This window comes from Heptranchias perlo, chromosome 5 (assembly GCF_035084215.1).
Source record: "Heptranchias perlo isolate sHepPer1 chromosome 5, sHepPer1.hap1, whole genome shotgun sequence".
NCBI classification, from domain to species: domain Eukaryota; kingdom Metazoa; phylum Chordata; class Chondrichthyes; order Hexanchiformes; family Hexanchidae; genus Heptranchias; species Heptranchias perlo.
Window position 1 is genome coordinate 66,756,852 of NC_090329.1, and position 19,522 is coordinate 66,776,373.

The 19,522-nt window shown below is 41.7% G+C and overlaps 1 protein-coding gene across 1 annotated transcript in view; it reads right to left on the minus strand.

Moving 5' to 3' along the window:
• moxd1 (monooxygenase, DBH-like 1) overlaps positions 1 to 19,522 on the minus strand; it is a 96,793-nt gene that overhangs the window by 57,849 nt on the left and 19,422 nt on the right. Inside the window, exons 2-4 of the mRNA XM_067984530.1 lie at positions 17,602 to 17,751; positions 9,993 to 10,160; positions 9,733 to 9,816 (exon numbers count right to left, since the gene is read on the minus strand). Coding sequence (XP_067840631.1) covers positions 9,733 to 9,816; positions 9,993 to 10,160; positions 17,602 to 17,751 — 402 coding nt within the window. The remainder of the gene's footprint in view (positions 1 to 9,732; positions 9,817 to 9,992; positions 10,161 to 17,601; positions 17,752 to 19,522) is intronic.

The window sequence follows — 19,522 nt, forward strand, 5'->3', positions numbered from 1 at the left end:
TGGCTGTCCCAGTCAATGTTGGGAAAGTTAAAGTCCCCTACTATTACCACCCTATTTTTCTTGCAGCTGTCTGTAATCTCCTTACATATTTGCTCCTCAATTTCCCGTTGACTATTTGGGGGTCTGTAGTACAATCCTATCAAAGTGATCTCTCCCTTCTTATTTTTCAGTTCTACCCATATGGACTCAGTGGGCGAACCCTCGGATATATCCCCTCTCACTACTGCCGTGATGTTCTCCCTAATCAAGAACGCAACTCCCCCTCCTCTCTTACCTCCTGCTCTATCTTTCCTATAGCATCTGTACCCTGGAACATTGAGCTGCCAGTCCTGCCCCTCCCTTAGCCATGTTTCAGTAATAGCTATAACATCCCAGTCCCATGTACCCATCCATGCCCTGAGTTCATCTGCCTTGCCCATCAGACTTCTTGCATTGAAATAAATGCAGTTTAATCTAGACTTCCCTTGGTCTTTGCCCTGCTTTCTCAGACCATCTGTCCGGTCATGTTCTGTACACTCTCCCTTACTGCCTTTTGTTTCTGTCACCACTTTATTTCCCACTGACTTCCTGCATCGGTTCCCATCCCCCTGCCACATTAGTTTAAACCCTCCCCAACAGCACTGGCAAACACTCCCCCTAGGACATTGGTTCCAGTCCTGCCCAGATGCAGACCGTCCAATTTGTACTGGTCCCACCTCCCCCAGAACCGGTTCCAATGGCCCAGGAATTTGAATCCCTCCAGCCTGCACCATCTCTCAAGCCACGTATTCATCTTAGCTATCCTGTCATTCCTACTCTGACTAACCCGTGGCACTGGTAGCAATCCTGAGATTACTACCTTTGAGGTCCTACTCTTTAGTTTAACTCCTAACTCCCTAAATTCAGCTTGTAGGACCTCATCCTGTTTTTTACCTATATCGTTGGTGCCTATATGCACCACGACAACTGGCTGTTCACCCTCCCCCTCCAGAATGTCCTGCAGCCGCTCCGAGACATCCTTGACCCTTGCACCAGGGAGGCAACATACCATCCTGGAGTCTCGGTTGCGTCCGCAGAAACGCCTGTCTATTCCCCTTACAATCGAGTCCCCTATCACTATAGCTCTGCCACTCTTTTTCCTGCCCTCCTGTGCAGCAGAGCCAGCCACGGTGCCATGAACCTGGCCACTGCCACCTTCCCCTGGTGAGCCATCTCCGCCAACAGTATCCAAAACGGTATACCTGTTTTGGAGGGAGATGACCGCAGGGGACCCCTGCACTGCCTTCCTACTCTTCCTCTGTCTGTTGGTCACCCATTCACTATCTCCCTCAGTAATTTTTATCTGCGGTGTGACCAACTCACTGAACGTGCTATCCACGACTTTCTCAGCATCGCGGATGCTCCAAAGTGAGTCCATCCGCAGCTCCAGAGCCGTCAAGCGGTCAAACAATAGCTGCAGCTGGACACACTTCCCGCAGGTGAAGGAATCAGGGATACAGGAAGGAGCCCTGAATTCCCACATCCCACAAGAGGAACATGACACGGCGCTGGGATCTCCTGCCATGACTTAACCCTTAAATTAGCTTAAGAACAACTACAATGTCAAGAGAAAAAAAAAAGAAAAACTACTTACCACTCCCTTTAAGGAGTTTACTCCTTTAAATTGTTCTCAATTTAGAGAATGTTAACTACACTAGGGACCTTGATTCACTAAAAATAAACGCTACTTCCTATAAGACCTGCAGACCTTCCCTTTCCTTTTACTTCAGTTACTGTAGATAAGGAGAAATACTCACCTGAACCTACTCACCAATCAGGTGCCTCCCCTGTGTCGCGTCCCGATCTGATTCCTGACGTCACTTCGAACTCGGTCGCAGCTCCGCTCGGCTCCTCTCAGCGCTCTGAAATCCCGCCTTTTATCGGACGCTCCCTCCGCTCGGCTCGGCTCCTCTCAGCGCTCTGAAATCCCGCCTTTTATCGGACGCTCCCTCCGCTCGGCTCGGCTCCTCTCAGCTGTTCTCAGCGCTCTGAAATCCCGCCTTTTATCGGACGCTCCCTCCGCTCGGCTCGGCTCCTCTCAGCTGTTCTCAGCGCTCTGAAATCCCGCCTTTTATCGGACGCTCCCTCCGCTCGGCTCGGCTCCTCTCAGCGCTCTGAAATCCCGCCTTTTATCGGACGCTCCCTCCGCTGGGTAACGCGCCTGGTGAAATTAGTCAGTTTCCCGCGCGATTGTAGGATCCAATCCACTAATTGGATCCACTTACCTGCTCCTCCGGGTTCCCCACTGCTGATCTGCGCGTCGGGCGGGCTGCGCATGCGCAATACGATCTGTCAGCTGGAGGCGCTCTATTTAAAGGGGCAGTCCTCCACTGACAGATGCTGCAACAAATAGCAAAAATTACAGCATGGAGCAGCCCAGGGGGAAGGCTGCTCCCAGTTTAATGATGCCTCACTCCAGGTATCAATACATGGGGCGAGGAGGAGGGGGGAGGACAGAGATCTTCCTCCCGGCGGGCGGGAGGAAGCGGCCTGCCTCTGCCACCAGGAAGGCCTGGCTCGAGGTGGCAGAGGAGGTCACCAGCGCAACCAACATATCGCCCACCTGCATACAGTGCAGGAGGCGCTCCAACGACCTCAGTAGGTCAGCCAAAGTGAGTACACGTAGTCTTTCCCCTACACTCCCTCTGCCACATCACTGCCCCCACCCCACATCTCCTTCAGCACTGCCAACACAACTCTGTCACATCACCCCTCATACCCACTCAAACCTCATCCTCATCGTACCTGCACCTACTCACCTCGCCAGTACTCATCCCGCCACTACCACTCAATCCAATCCTCATACAATCTCATGGCTCTCTCTCATACTCACCCTCTTGTGCATCTCTTTCATGGCCAGCCTCACTCAACCTGCCACAACCTGTGCTGCAGCCACAGGGCATGCATCACATATGTGCAGTAGGCAGCGTAAGGCAAACGTGTCGTGAGCATGAAGGGGATGCACAAGGGTGTCTGAGGGTTTGTCATGGGTGTTACTTATATTGAATTTCTGACCAACTCACATTACATATTATATTGGCACCACTACTGCCATGTCTTCGCGAATCCTGTCTGGTTTGTGCAATAATGCCCTCTCCTGAGGATCACTATGAGGACCCACAACTGATGCCACCCACTGTGTCACTGCAGAGTGGGTGTAGGTGTATTTGCAGGGCTCTGTTGCGCAGACGACTGAGAGACATCGGTGATGTCCCCGGTTGCACCCTGGAAGGATGCGGAGGAGAGGTTGTTGAGGGCAGTGGTGACTTTGACAGCGACAGGTAGGAAGATGGTGCTCGGGCCAGCCAGGAGCAGCTTGGCATGAAGGAGGCTGCAGATGTCCACGACTACATGTCGAGTGACTCTGAGCCTCCGTGTGCACTGCTGCTCAGAGAGGTCCAGGAGGCTGAGCCTCGGTCTGTGTAACCTGTGGCGAGGGTAGTGCCCTCTGCGACGCATCTCTCTCTGCGGTAGCCCTCCCTCCTGCTGTACAGGTGGATGTGTCACAGCACTCTGTTGTGGAGCTCCACGTGTCAGAGGTGGACGGCGTGGATGGCGAGGCTGGTGAGGCTGTTTGCCCTCCGAGGAGGTCATGACTGCAGCTCCGGCGGCCCCCATCCGCAAGATGTACATCTGAGGGGGTCCGCAAGGTAGGTACATGTCTCCGGACCCCAGGGTAAGTATGCAGGTTGGTGACTTTGACTGTCAGGAGGAGGGTGGTGGAGGCCAAACTTTGTCCCAAGGGACAGAGTGGCCTCCTGCAATGGGTGAGGGTCTCCCCCCCACCCCCACCTGTCAAATGGACCTTTACAGCTGCCACAGGTTGACAGCTGCAATACGTCCATTTGACCTGGGAGTGTTTCCCCCAGTGTGGGAAACAGTCCCACTTTGTTCTACAATCCCACATAGTCCCTTAATCAGGTCAGTTAATGACTTGAAATACCTAAATAAATACTGTCAAGTGGCATCCCGCTGGCTTTAATTGCCTGCGGGATTCCCACCAGTGGGGGCTGCGCGCGCACGCCGGCGCGTCAGCGGGCAACCCGGAAGTGCGCAGGTTCGGGGCGGGCTCCGGTACCGCGCCGGGATTCTCCGATTTTCGGAGCCCTCCCGCCAGGAACGCACCCGATGGCGGGTGCTAAAATAGAGCCCCTGGTATTTAGCAATACTGGGGAGGAAAAATGGGGTTTTGTGACAATTAGGGGCTGACCTGCAATTTGGTAGAATTGGGGTTAGTTCTAGGTTTTGGTAGCACTGGGGGATGGTCCTGGCCTTTGGTAACCACAGGGAATAGTCCCGGAGTTTGGTAGCACTGATCTGGGACTCCTGAAGTTTGACAGTACGGTAATGCAGTCACTAACGTTTGACAGTATGAAATCAATGGAAATGAAAATTGCACGGCTTCTATAACTCACAGCCAATCCACAACACCCAGGTGGAAAGTTGAACCTATGTAACCACCGCCCCCTCCCCAATATCTTGAAGCACTGGTTTGTGACATTCTAAGGGATCTCTCAAATCTTAAATTTGATGCTTCAGTGCCGTGCTGAGGGAGTGCTGCACTGATGGATGAGATGTTAAACTCAGGCCCCATCTGCCTGTTGAGATGGACATTAAAGATCCCATGGCACTATTCAAAGAATAACAGGGGAGATAGGTCTGAAACTGACCAAACAACTGATATACTTTTGAGAAATTCAAATCTAAACCACAGATATGCAGAGGACGTGGCCAAGTTTAGCATGAGAGTTGCTCTTATTGGGTGAATTTTATATTCTTCATTCTCAGGGTGTGGGCATCACTGGCAAGGCCAGCAATTATTGCCCATCCCTGGTTACCCTGATTTTAATTTGAGCAATTATTTGATTTTTCTTTCATATAAAAGTTATTTGGCTCCTCTTAATCCCTAGTTCCCTTAGCAACCACACATCCTCATAGTAATTAAGGTCAAGCTATATTGCAGTCATAGTGGTAGACAAGTGAAAACATCAACCCAAAGACACAATGATCAATTAACAGCCACCTACGTTCAATTGTCAACTGTTTTGCTGTGTATTCTTGTTTCATACACAATGGTCACTCAGCTTTTTAATTGTATAAATTTAAGTAAACACTATGAATTGTACTCTTCCCCAAACTGGCGTGAAACACTTATTTTCTGGAGCAGTAAGATGACATAAATCATCATTTCCATTTAGGTAATCAATCTAGTCTAAGGGCATCACCCTGTATAATAATCCAGTGAAAAACAAAGAAACTACTTGTCAGAATCTACAGGCATAGATTTTTGAATGATTATTAATTTCTGAAAAACTCAAATCATGCATCACCATCCCTAAACAAAGAAGAATGATTAAAATTAACACAGTATGATTTGGAGACAAGTGTAACATGAAAGACCACACTGTTTTTGATCTTTTATAATTAATCTATTATCCTCTTACAAATTTCCCAATAATACAAGCACTGTCTTTGCAATGTGCTGTCTCAAAACTTCCTAGACTGAGACTCTGTGTCCTACTGCTAGGTTTTTGAAAAAAATCCAATGCTGGAAACGTTCAATGATCTAATAGTTGAGTTGCCACTAGCAACAAGATATGTGAGTTTTAATCCAGTATTGTGTGGTCACATAAGACATACTAATTGCATACAATTATAGCTTCAACTGTCAGCTGTCAATCTTTGCTTACACTATCCAGGTCTGCCACGGCTTTAAAGACCTGGATCATAGCCCCTTTGAACCTTTTGTCACTAATGAAAAGAAATTTAATTTTGAATATATCTTCATAACTTAGAGACCAAGTCCCATAATCAGATCTATTGCTCGTCTCTGAACTCTTCCTTTTCTTAATGTGCTTTTCATGGTAATAAAACTGCTGTTTTTAATTCATTGACACAAAACTTCACCACCATGTTAAAGCTACGTAATAATTTGAGAATAAGTGTGACTTAACACCTACATTGTCATTTAATCATATAGTGGTGTATCAGTGTAAAACTTACTGCTACGAAATCCCACTCCCCCTCCTCCCGTACACACCCATACACACAGAGTTCTTTGAGTTTTTTCCTAACACATGTTTTACTGATCTTTACATGTTATAAGGCTTACATTAGTGTTGGCAATACTAGTGGGCAGACACTTAAAAGGGCCAGCTGATATCCCTCTGTCCAATAATTTCAGATGTATTAGCCCATTTAAATTAACACTCCATTGAAATAGCGGACAGAGGAATGTCATATTAATGCATTAAATGTTCCTCTGCCTATCAGTAATTTCGAGCCTACATATTCCCAAGACAATTTGACCAGATTAAGAATTTTTCCATTGAAGAAGTTGAAATGAAGCATTCTGCTAATCCCTGATCTCCTATAACACTTTTCTCAATTTAACCCCTGAATGACCTATCCCATCTTTCACAACTCATGTTCTTACTAACTAAAAAAACAATAATCCTTCGCATCTTTCCTGTTGCTATCTACTATCTGTCTTTTTATTGTTCTCTCTATAAATGCAAGGAGAAAATATTTTAAAAACTCTAAAGGAATTAGGAAAATGTGTACACTTCAGGAAAAATCTGATCATAATTTGGGAACATAGCACTGCTATTACAACATAATATTGTCATGTGATTGTGAGGGCGTAATAAGGGAAATATCTTGTCATTCTCATGCAGACTTCTAGTAACAACTTGCATTTATATAACGCCTTTAATGTAGAGGTCTCGCAATGCACTTTACAAAGGAAAACGGCTACTGAGCCAAGAAGGAAGAGATTACTCAAATCTAAACCAAATATCTGGTTTTTCAGACTTTTAAAAAAAAAGTTGGAGAGCTGAAGTGATTTAGTTAGAGTTCCAGTCTGTACAACTGAAATGGCTGAAGACGCTGCTGCCAATGGTAAGGCAAAAGGAGAAGCACCTCGAGAGCACAATCCCAATCTGGAGAAAGGCCTCCCTAGTCAAGGGTTGATGGCAAAGACACAGCTCCTCTGATATGCCCAAGTAGTTCTGGCGGGGTATATGGATCCACCTACTTGGCTATACAACCCACTTCAGGTCTGAGCAGTCCTTTGGAACTCCTCCTTGGCCTCTGGCTCCCTGATGACAAGAGGAATTCCAAAAGGATTGCCCAATCTCTCATGAATGTCAGATAGTTAAAAGAGAAAATGTAAAAAACAAAAATGATATAAAATGCAAAAAAATGAAACCAATGTTCCGAAATAACGCAACAAAATCAAACTAAAAGGGTATAAAACAATCACTACCAAACCAAGGGAGACACAGCTTTTAAGACCAGGAAGTCATTTCTCTTGGCTCTGGCCTGCTGTGCATCTATTTGTACAGGCACACATCAATGACGTAGTACTGGTGGAACAAACAACTGGAAAATGCAGGGCAAGGAAGTCCTTCATTTAAATAATTTTTAAATAACCCAATTTGAATCCTGCCCACCCAGCAGAAATCAGCAATTAAAATGGTAATTGGACAATTCCCGATGCATTCATGACTGCCGCTATTTTAACTCTGCTGTTAAAATAGTTGCAGGAAAGGTGCCTACCACAGGCAGGCAGAGGCCTCATTAATATTTGGAAGTCAGGGTCTGGTGATGTAATTTGGACACTGACATGATTTTTACTCAGATTCGCACGAATCGAACGCAGTGCCGGACCGCCGGTGAAAGGCGAAGGGAGGCAGAGTCAGACCATAAAAATCCTAGATAAGTTTCATTTTTCATTTTTTTAAAAAAAACATTTCCTTGTAGAAATGAAAGAAAGAACGAATGAACTTGCATTCATGTAGTGCCTTTCAGTCCAATTAAATATTTTTGAAGTGTAGTCACTGTTGTAATATAGGAAACGTGACAGCCATCTTGCGCACAGCAAGGTCCCACCAACAAGATAGTGACCAGGTCATTTGTTTTTTTGAGTGATGTTGGTTGAGGAATAAATATTGGCCAGGACATTCCCCTCCTTTACTTCAAAATAGTGACATGGGATTTTTTATGCCCACCTGAGAGGGCAGACAGGACCCCTGCTTAACATCTCAACCAAAAGACGGCACATCTTACAGTGCAGCAATCCCTCAGTACTGCACTGGAGTGTTGGCCTAGATTACTTGCTCAAATCTCTTGAGTAGGACTTGAACCCACAACTTTCTGACTCAGAGGCGACTGTACATCCACTGATCCAAGACTGGCACATAAAACTGGAAACCTTGGGTCTCCCTTGACCATGATCAGCTCCCAATCCCTTCCCCCTCATCAATTAGCTTATGCCAGAGACCATTCCCTCGGGTCCCCAGCAGTGGCCTCCAGCTACCCGAGCTCCATTCCTGCCCACCAGCTAGGTTGCAAATATCGCCGGATTTGGGCGAGCGTCCAACCTACGAAATGTTAATGAGGCCCGGGAGTTCAAATTGCCCCTGCCTTCCACCACTGCGTCATGGGGGTTTCCCTCCCAGACCCTGCCTTCTGCATTCCCATCCAGAGTTAAAATCAGGGTTTAAAGCGCTAATGAGGCTCATACGCTCCAGCAGCTCAAGCCTCTTGCTTCCCCAGTGCTGCCCAGTTGGAAAATACCAGTTAGCATACTACTTGTGTAAAAAGTCGGATAGTCAGGTGGTGAAGGATAGAATAATAAAGCCTGGTCTTCAGTTACTTCCAAGCCTTTATTCGCAGAGATCACCCTTACATATCATGCTCCTAGATAAGATAAATGGATATGAGAGTCCCTAATTAATACCCACCACCTGAATATAATTAACACTAATTGATATAAACCACCTGGATACAATTAACAATTTGCATGTTTTAAGCACTCGACCTCTTCTTATTTCCGCCCCAAAGTCCAGCACATACTTATGCTGCTGGTCATGGTAGTGGAAAATAATGTAAATGAAATAAGGAATTTTAGTTGCATTGTAGAGTAGGCCCCTTTTTTGCCTTCATTGTTCTACAATCCTTGCCAAGTACAACAATTTAAACCATTGTTAGCATGTGTTAAGTAAAGGTCATGTCCCACACTCTGAAAGATCACTGTTCATTTCCAGGGATGTTCTTTACATACACAGAAAAACAGAACAGTAATAGTCTCGTATTCAGATGTTTCTTCCTCAAGAGTTAATTTTAGGAATGTAAATTGTCCATTTTCCCCTTTCACAGGACGGTTTAGATGTCACAATGTTCCCTGTATGCACTTCCATTTGAAGCTCTTTTAGTTTTATTTGTACTTTCAAAAGCTAGCACATTCCGGTTAACCACACACAGGAAAAGCTGCCAAGATCAAACGTATCCTACATAGTGTGATTTGTATCCGATTTGACCCAAGTTAAGTATAACCAACATTTAATTTGGCTCCTAACTATATCCAAGCTTTAATTCAGATGTCCTGACTTCCAAGCCAGGATAATCAGCTGATAAGTCAGTTCTTCAGAAAACTATGCTCCCATCTCAAGTGTTGCCCTGAATTCCACCCAAATAACTCAATACAAGCCTGTAACTTACTAAGATATATGGAATAGGGTCAAGGCCTAACAGTAACCAGTTGAATGACAGGAGTAAAGAACAGATTGAAGCAATATTCTAGGAGTCATCCTCTTCTGCCCAAAACTGCCCTGTACTCCAGGGCTACATCCAATTGTCAAAATTGTAGCCTCTTATTTGCAGATATTGAAAATTAAATATTTCTATTAAATGAAAAGTTGTATTGCTTACCCTTACTACATGATGCTTTTTGGTCAGGGTTGGCAGCTTAAAGATTTGGCACCAATAGGTGGTGTCCTTTTTAGGTATTGAGACCTGTCTTAAACAAAATAAACCCAACAATTTCAAAAAAAACATTTTTCTGTTTAAGAGACAATTTTTTTGCAACAGAAGAGAAAAAAGATAAACAATTCATAATAATTACATGTGAATTATTCCTAGGATTTTAGTCCTAGGCTGGATGCTATTAAATCTCTATTATGTGTACTTACGTTATACTGTCTTATGTTAAATATAAGTACGTCACTAGGAATAAAAGTGTCCATCTCAGGGTTCAATAAATGAAGACTTTTCCTCCCACGGTTTGATAAGTGATATTTTGGACTATCTTGTTCCACATCTCCAGGATGATAGGCCCAAATCACTCTAACAGTGTTGTCCTGACCATAAGCAATGAACAAAGACAAATGTTAGATTGTTGAATAATACACTGAACAGTAAAAGTGAGTGCCAAGTGATTTTAAATACATAAAGCAAGGATAATTACTCACTGAACTTTTTAAAATTTTCTAATACAAATACAGAGGAAAAATGAGTCAAGACTGGTCAAGCTAGCAGAACCTGAGAATCATAGTCAGACAATAAGATATAGGATACATTTTGCAAGGGTTTGCACTGGAAACACAATCTCACAAAATTTACTCCAAACATGGTCTGACCAGAACATCATACCTTGTTTGGAGTTAGTTACCACACTTGCAAGAGAAAGGGTACACAAAAGAGCAATAAGACTGACTGCAAATACACAGAGGATGAACTATAAAGAAAGATTAAATACATTTATGGTTTGTTGTGTAGAAAGATGGGTAAAGTGGACCTCAAGTACATAACATATCAAATGTAAGCCCAGGCTATTACATCAAGGCATGCCAAGAAAGTAGGACTATGGGGCTTAAATGAATAGTAGAAAGTAACTTTAGAAAACAGCTACCAGCAAAATCTTCTTCACTCAAAAAGAATGATAAATATTTAGAATAATCTAGCAAGTAAGGTAACAGAGGCAAAAATATTTGCTTTACTTGAAGTGCAATTAGAAGTCATGATGGGAGAGTTGAAGTTGGATGAGATGTTAAACCAAGGCCCCACCTGCCTGTTCAGGTGGATGTAAAAGATTCCAAGGCACTATTCAAAGAAAAGCTGGGGAATTCTCCTGGTCAACACTTATCCTTCAGCCAGCATCACCAAAGCAGATTATGTAGCCATTTATCTAATTGCTGTTTGTGGGACCTTGCCCTGCACAAATTGGCAGTCACATTTGCCCACATAACAACAGTGACTACACTTCAAAAGTAATTCATTGGCTGTGAAGTGCTTTGGGACATTCTGGGGATATAAAAGGCATTATAGAAAATAAAATTTCATTTAAAAAAAAATTTACTAGAGAAGCTGATTGACCTTTTCTAGTCTCTGATTTATCTTATGTTAGGTGATTGTCCTTGAGCTTTCTTTTTTCAAAAAGGGTCAAAGAAAATTTTGTTTTAATAAAATTTCATAATCCATGAATAAAATGGTGGATATGGGGGCTTTATAATTCAATTTATTTAGTAGGGACGATACAAAATCATCCAATCATGATTGAGCTGTAATAATGATCCTTTAAAACTTTTCAAGCAGCTAATGTACCACTTAACCAGTATAAATGATGAAAACCTCAGTAATCTAGCTATGGAACGTGTAGTATTTGTGGAAAATGGCTAACTGACAAACTCAAGAGTACCCGTTTTACCTCTGAGATGCTGCATGTACATATTCACTTCTGTCACATTGTGACCTCTCAATGCCTATTTTGTGGGTGGTGGGGTAGTATTTTTTCAAGTGATGTGATACTGGCATGGGATGCTCTTCCAGGAAGATGTAGATTATTACACAGCATTGCTAATCTCCCAAACAAAATGTCAGTGTTGCAAAAGTTACACACTCAAAAATTGCAGAAAAGATTGCTTGAACCATTAAGAAAATTTATGATTGATGCAAGACCTGGGTGATTGTATGAAACAACATGTCTAAACTGTAAAGTGTATGGTAAAGGCTAGTGGGGACCAGCATCGTACAAAACTTAAAAGTTTCTTTCATAAACCAGGGAATGGTGTAAATTCTCAAATTATTGTTCATGAGCTTTTTTGAGAAACCAGGAAAAAGGATACGCATGACCCAAGGAATTATGGGCTAAATTTTCCTCTCTGAAAAAATCCTATTTTTTTGTAGATTTTAATGATCACCAATCAAAATAAACAGTTAAGAGCAATTTTGCATAGGCCAATCTCTTACTACCAGATTTTGTTCGTAGGAAAGAAAGAAAATTGGCTACTCATGATTACACTTGCGATAATGCTCCTTCCATGCTTCTGAAGTTGCTAATGAGCCATTTAACTTTATAAATGAGAAACAGTTCATTCATCCAGCTGTGGACTCTGCAGTAATTTTCAGTAATGGTTCAGTGTTAAAATTGAATAGCTTGTTCAACTGACCAAGTCATAGAGGTCATGGTAAACTGCATGATGGAGAAACAGGAGGACTTTTTCTTGTGCAGCACAGCAGCCCATAAGCATACTGTGGAGACAATCAAGTGCCATGGAACAAGTAAACAGCAGCTCTGTTACTGCCAAGAGCTAGAAAGAGATCCAAAAGAAACTGCACGACTTGTAAAGGGCTCTACTATTAAGCACCAGCTGCTGCCAGAAACCCCCTGTTCCGAGCGCCATCAGTCCCAGACCCTCACAGTGTGCTATTGGCCTTCATAGCCTGCTGCCAAATCTCTCCATGACCTGGACTTCCTGGAAAAAACATGTTGCACATTGTCAATGGTCACATGCCATTAGTCAATTGGGCAGGTGCATGCACCCTTTTGAAGCAGATCAGCTGTCATGTTTTTGAGTTCTTTACATTGGATATTTTCTCAGGATTTAGTATCATCACCCACTCCCATAAGTAGACTTTGCATCCCCTATGATCTGGAGTGTGCCTTAGTCTGCCCAATATTTGGGGAAATGATAGTGAGGCTGAAGGGTAGCATTGGAGAACTTATGCTATGTATTCCAGCTACTGGAATGTGTTATGTGCCACCATGTGATTCTCTTCTCTTTGTAAAGCGGACTAAATATATACACGGGCATTCGAGCCACTACAAAATTGGTCTAGGCCTTTTTTCAGGCAGTCCTGGCAGCTGCATGAAATGAGCGTAACCCTCATTTCAATATTGAAATGAGCATCCTGCACCCATTTCACACCCAGATTGTTAAATTGAGCTAGCAATGTGCAAGCTCCAACTGGTATTATCAGGTCTTATGCAGCCAAAACCGATCCTTAAAGAGACCTCTGGAGGTCACTCAAAAAGAGCCCCAAAACTTATCAGAGAGTGTGGTATTTGGGGAATCCTACATTCCAGAAGAACTGCAGTGCTCTATGATTTTGCTGTCAATTTTCCAAGGAGAAAGTAATGAAGGTGTCTGCCCTAATGAATAACACATTTGTGACTGGTTTGATGCATTTGTGCTTTGTGGATTGACCAAGGTAGCTTGGAAGGGGCCAGAGGCATAAAACTTCAGTACTGCGATCACCTTCATAGCCATTGGCAAGGCCATCCCTGTTGTTGACATTGTTTACTGGTCAGATTCCAACAAATGGCATAGTTTTTATTGCATTTTTATCTAAAACTTAACATAGGATTGGCTTCTTTAACTCTGTCACTGTATATATGGTATTCAAAACCAGTTTCACTCACAGAAATCATTTTCTGTTTTATCTGAATAAAATTGTTACAGAATTATTACTTTGTCTGAGACTGGTGTCAAGGGAGAGGTCAAACCAAATCCAAACATCTTGTGAGATTTGTTCAATATGTTTTGGATTTGGCAGTTTTAAAAAAAAATAACATTTATTTAAATCTGCTTGGTCTCAATCACTTTTTTGAAGGTATTTATCAACCTGTCTTGTGCAAATTGGAGAGACTATCTGAAGTCTTTAAAGACAGATAGTCAGGTCAACCAGCTCCTATAGATGAGAAAAGTAAAAGGAACTTTTATGTAAGAATATTATTTAAAATCATAGTTTAGCACAGCAGTCACAAATTATTTCCTACCTCTTAATAACTACTGTAAAAATGTATAGAATCATAGAATGATATAGCACAGAAGGAGGTCATTCGGCCCATCATGCCTGTGCCGGCTCTTTGAAAGAGCTGGCCAATTAGGCCCACACCTCTGCTCTTTCCCCATAGCCTTGCAAATTTCCCCCCTTCAAGTATTTATCCCAATTCCCTTTTGAAAGTTATTATTGAATCTGTTTCCACCAACCTTTCAGGCAGTGCATTCCAGATAATAACGACTTACTGTATAAAAAAATGTTTCCTCATGTTGCCTCTGGTTCTTATGCCAATTACCGTAAATCTGTGTCCTCTGGTTACTGACCCTTCTGCCACTGGAAACAATTTCTCTTTAGTTACTCTGCCAAAACCCTTCATGATTTTGAACACCTCTATCAAATCTCCTCTTAACCTTATCTGCTCGAAGAAAAACAACCCAAGTTCCGTTACTGTGACTATGTGTGTTCTTTTATCGTTTAATAAATTTATTTGGCAGTTAAAGCGCAAGTTCAAGTGTTGTGTAGTGTTATTCTACCACCTTCTGAAGACAAAGAGGATCAGTGTGATAAAATAAGTAGCTGAAATAAACTGAAGAGGATTCTCTGTTTGATCCAGGGGTGTGCTATGAACTTACCTGGTTATCTGAGCAAGTGAAAATACTCTCTGAAACATAGGGTGCTACATCTCACCTATGAGATAAGCGCGAAACACAGAGGCCAAAAAAATCTTGAGTGATAAAAAGAGTAAAGAAACCCAAAAATATTACAAACAATTTTACAACACCAAGTTATAGTCCAGCAATTTTATACATCATTACAAGCACAGCTCAATCACTGCTTCCCCACTGAAACAAAGACTGTGAAAGTAGGTGTCCTCAGATATTCCTAGGTAGGTGTGCCAAGGTCTGTACAAATAGCCATGTAGGTAAACACAGGTATGGGCAGTCGCCCTCTGGTGCAAGCCAAGCTACCAGTGCATCCTTTTATCCTCTTTATTGCCTCCAAAAAAATCCAAATAGAGGTGAGCGCTTAATCATTATCCATTTTAAGAATGATTAAAACCAACATTGAAAAACCCAGTAACACAGATTTAAGAACTCACTGACTAAGGTTAGAATGTGTCTTCCCTTTGTCAACTATTTAAATGGGCAAGCTGAGTGCACAGTGCACTCCCACCCCACCAAGAAAATAGGAAAATCTTGCTATCAATTTCCCATTTGCAAAGGATTCAAGCTTGTAATGAAGTTCCTGTACATTTTAAGCAAAGCATAAAAAATTACAAAATTTTGAAGAAAATCATACGTATACATTTCTGCTTGTGTGTTTGGAACATTCCTAACAATGTATTCAGTAGGAAGATTGACCCCTCTCAGAAGAATTTTGCTTAAGTTTAAGTCCTACAGCTATCACTATGACAACACAAAGGCAGCGCCAAAGCAGCAGATTTCAACTCCCAGCATGCACTTGACTTGCTTGCCTATCTAGTCTAATGAACACAACCACATAATGGTGCTGTTTCTACGATTGATAGCGAGACCTGCCATTCACAGAGCATCCCAAGACATTCGTCACCTCCTCCATTCATATACAAGGGAAAATTAATTAGGATGAAACCTCAGAGGGAAACTATTTCTAAGAACAATGACATTTCTTATGGGCTATAAAGCAATCATGAAAAGAAGTTAAAGCATGAATTTCTCAATGTTTTCGGAGGTGAAAAACAATGCAGGTTACTATATTCAAGAAGTTCTTTATTTAGCAAATATACCACGTTACATAGGTGACAAACAACATTTGTGAACTTTGAAATTTGGCATTGTTTAATCTTTGTTTATCTCAAAGAACCAAAAACAACCAGAAAATACAATCAATATAAACAGCAAATTTCTGGAAGGACTAGACCAGCACGGATTTGTTAAATGCAAATCGTGTTTAACTGACTTGATTGAGTTTTTTGAGGAGGTAATAGAGAGGGTTGATGAGGGCAATGCGGTTGATGTTGTATACATGGACTTTAAAATGGCGTTTGATAAAGTGCCACATAATATGCTTGTCAGCAAAATTGAAGTCCATGGAATAAAAGGGACAGTGGCAGCATGGATACGAAATTGGCTCAGTAACAGGAAACAGAGAGTAGTGGTGAACAGTTATTTTTCGGACTGGAGGAGGTATACAGTGGTGTTCCCCAGGGGTCGGTACTAGGACACTGCTTTTTTTGATATATATTAATACTTGGACTTGGGTGTACAGGGCACAATTTCAAAATTTGCAGATGACACAAAACTTGGAAGTGTGTAAACATTGAGAAGGATAGTAATAGACTTCAAGAGGACATAGACAGGCTGGTGCCATGGGTAGACACATGGCAGATGAAATTTAATGCAGAGAAGTGAGAGGTGATTCATTTGGCAGGAAGAACGAGGAGAGGTAATATAAACTTAATGGTTCAATTCTAAAGGGGGTGAAGGAACAGAGAGACATGGGGGTATATGTGCACAAATCTTCGAAGGTGGCAGGACACATTGAGAAAGTGGTTTAAAAAAAGCAGACGGGACCCTGGGCATTATAAATAGAGGCACAGAGTACAAAAGCAAGGAAGTTATGTTGAACTTTTATAATACACCGGTTCGGCCACAACTGGAGTATTGTGTCCAATTCAGGGCACCGCACTTTAAGAAGGATTTGAAGGCCTGAGAGAGGGTGCAGGAAAGATTTACTAGAATGGTTCCAGGGATGAGGGACTTCAGTGGATAGACTGGAGAAGCTGGGGTTGTTCTCCTTAGAGCAGAGAAGGTTGAGAGGAGATTTGATAGAAGTGTTCAAAATCATGAAGGGTTTAGATAAAGTAAATAAAGAGAAACTGCTCCCATTGATGGAAGGGTCAAGAAACAGAGGACACAGATTTAAGATGATTGGCAAAGGAACCAAAGGCGGCACCAGGAAAAACTTTTTTACGCAGCGAGTAGTTATGATCTAGGATGCACTGCCTGAAAGGGTGGTGGAAGCAGATTCAATCGTGGCTTTCAAAAAGGAATTGGATAAATACTTGAAGGGAAAAGATTTGCAGGACTATGGGGAGAAAGCCGGGGAATGGGACTAACTGGATTGCTCTTACAAAGAGCAGGCATGGGCTGGATGGGCTGAATGGCCTCCTTTTATGAATCTATGATTCTATGATTAATTAAGCTTGAACATGCTTGGTAAATAAGTTTAATTTTTATCTAAGTTTTATACATTTCTTGATCATCATTATAAAAACCTATACCTTAACTGAAGGAATCATAAATGTAAAGAGCTGCGCCAACTTGGCCACATCGTTCCTAGCAATTTAAAAATGGGGGGGGGGGGGTGGGAAAATTCAGGAAACCATTTATAATTTCACCAACATGTCCCATTCTACATTTTCCCCATTGGTGGTAATTGATTATCACTATCTTAAAGCCAGTGACAATATAGGGTTATTCGACAGTAGCTCTTACAATAGGCAAACTGCTCACAAAAATTATATTTCATGTAGAGGAAAATTCAGGTAATAATTTCTGCAGATCCTAACTAAAGAGAAAGGGTACGCATGTCAGATCTATGGAATTTTGAACTCAAATACGAAAAAAATGAAAAATGCGTGGATGTAATTTGGTACAGTAATTCCATGTAAAATTCTTTACATGTTATGACTTTCAGTCTTGTTTATTATAAGACCACAAATCAAGGTATGGAAAAATATTAAATGAAAAGTCTTACCGTTATAATCTTATCTTTATTGTCACAGGTATTCAAATCTCGTGAGAAAGCGATGATTGTGTGTGTATTGTTTTCCATGCCATACTCCAAGCGATAATCCTGACGGAGGTCCTTATTCAGTTTTCCATCAAAGTTCAATGTATTATAATCCTGTTAAAATATAAATAAGATGACAGGTTGCAATATGGAGGTGTAATCCTGTAGATTTTCATATTTACAATAACATCCCTAATTGTGCTGCTGCTTTTACAATTCAAGTGAACATAAGGATAATTCAACAATCTGGTACGTTCACTGGGGAATGGCACATGTAGGGTGTGAACCCTTGGCATGCTGTGCATGATTTTCCATCCATTAGAATTAATGGACAGAAATTCACAGGTTGTATGTGTGCAGTTTCCAGAGATGCACTTCCTGTGAGCACTGTTGGATCATGGAATCACCCATGGAGTATAAGCCGTTGGAGTGTTGGCAAGTTGGAGAATGGTGAAGAAAGCAAAACATAGGCAATGGGAAGGGTCAGAGATATGAAATGTGGGAGAGGAAATAGTGAGTCAATTTATTGTCCAATACTTTTCCCAATTAATTAAATCTCAGGTTACATTCTGTCTCCTATTATTGCACAATCTATGCATTACACCATAGCTCTTAAATTTGCTGCAGGAAACCAGGGTTGAACTCCATAATTTAATTGTTGCAAGAACTAACAACATTTGGGTGCATAATCCTTTTTTTAATGTCTTTCTCTCTAAAACTATGTACTAGATTTGTGTATCACAGTCTTCTCCTTGAGGAATTCTTTCCCATGACATGATAACTCTGCTGGTAAGTTTAAGAACATTATCAGTGAAAAATGGGGCTCATGGTAGTTTGCGATGTAATTATCAGAAGATAAATAGGATAAAGCATTGTGTACAATATTGTAGTGTCTGAAATATCTATACAAAAATGTTTTTTTTCCAAAAACAAGATTCCCTGACTTGTTTGGGCTGTGCCCATTCATTGACTGCTTGGGATGGGTGGTTCTGTATCACTTGATATTTACATTTTTTATAAACATGTCCATACTTGATAAATTGGTTAAGCTCTGGAATGATTTAAACTGTCTGTTTAGTTGATTCAAAACCATCCAATATAAATATATATGTCAAAGACAAAAACATTTATAAAACCAAAGCAAGAAATTGTAGATTGACATCAGGGTGGATTTATTATATACTTATCTCCATTTTTCCAAAAGGTTGATCCCCAAACAACTCCTAAGATGGCAATCATCCTTTCTTTTGAAATGTCAATATTCATTAGAAAACACACATTTACATTCTGACAAGAGACGACTATATTTAAATCTGCCAACAGAGGTTAACTTTTCTATAGAGTATCCCTAAAATCATTTTCTTTCATGATTTTGTACTTGTGTCAATGGCATTTTGCTCAGTGCAACAATTGTAAAAATGCTTTGTTTTGTTTTGGATTTAAGATACCAACTTGAACAACATGAGTGTATCCTGGCAGTGATCTGAGATTTTCAGAATTTACATAAGGGAACCATTTTTTTTCACCTCTCCTAAATCATTTCCTTAAATTATATATTTTGCTGCATCAAGGTAGAAACAATGGCCCAGAAATTGCTTAGCAAAGAATGGCGAGCTCAACAGCGCTCACCGTTAGTGGCAAAATTGAAGAGAAAGTTCCAGCGTTCGCACATGCGCAGTAAAACATGGAAATCTGGAACTTGGTCCTCCTGGTTCGCTGGTGATATACCTTTAATTTGAAGCTATCATATTGCCGGCTGCAATCAGTGAAATCATTGAACCAGCGCCAACTTGCTCACTTACCCAGCTGGAAAGTAACTAATATCGCTACAAAACAGGTACGCTTAAAAATGCCAGGTCTAAACTAAGTTTTAACAGTAAGTCTT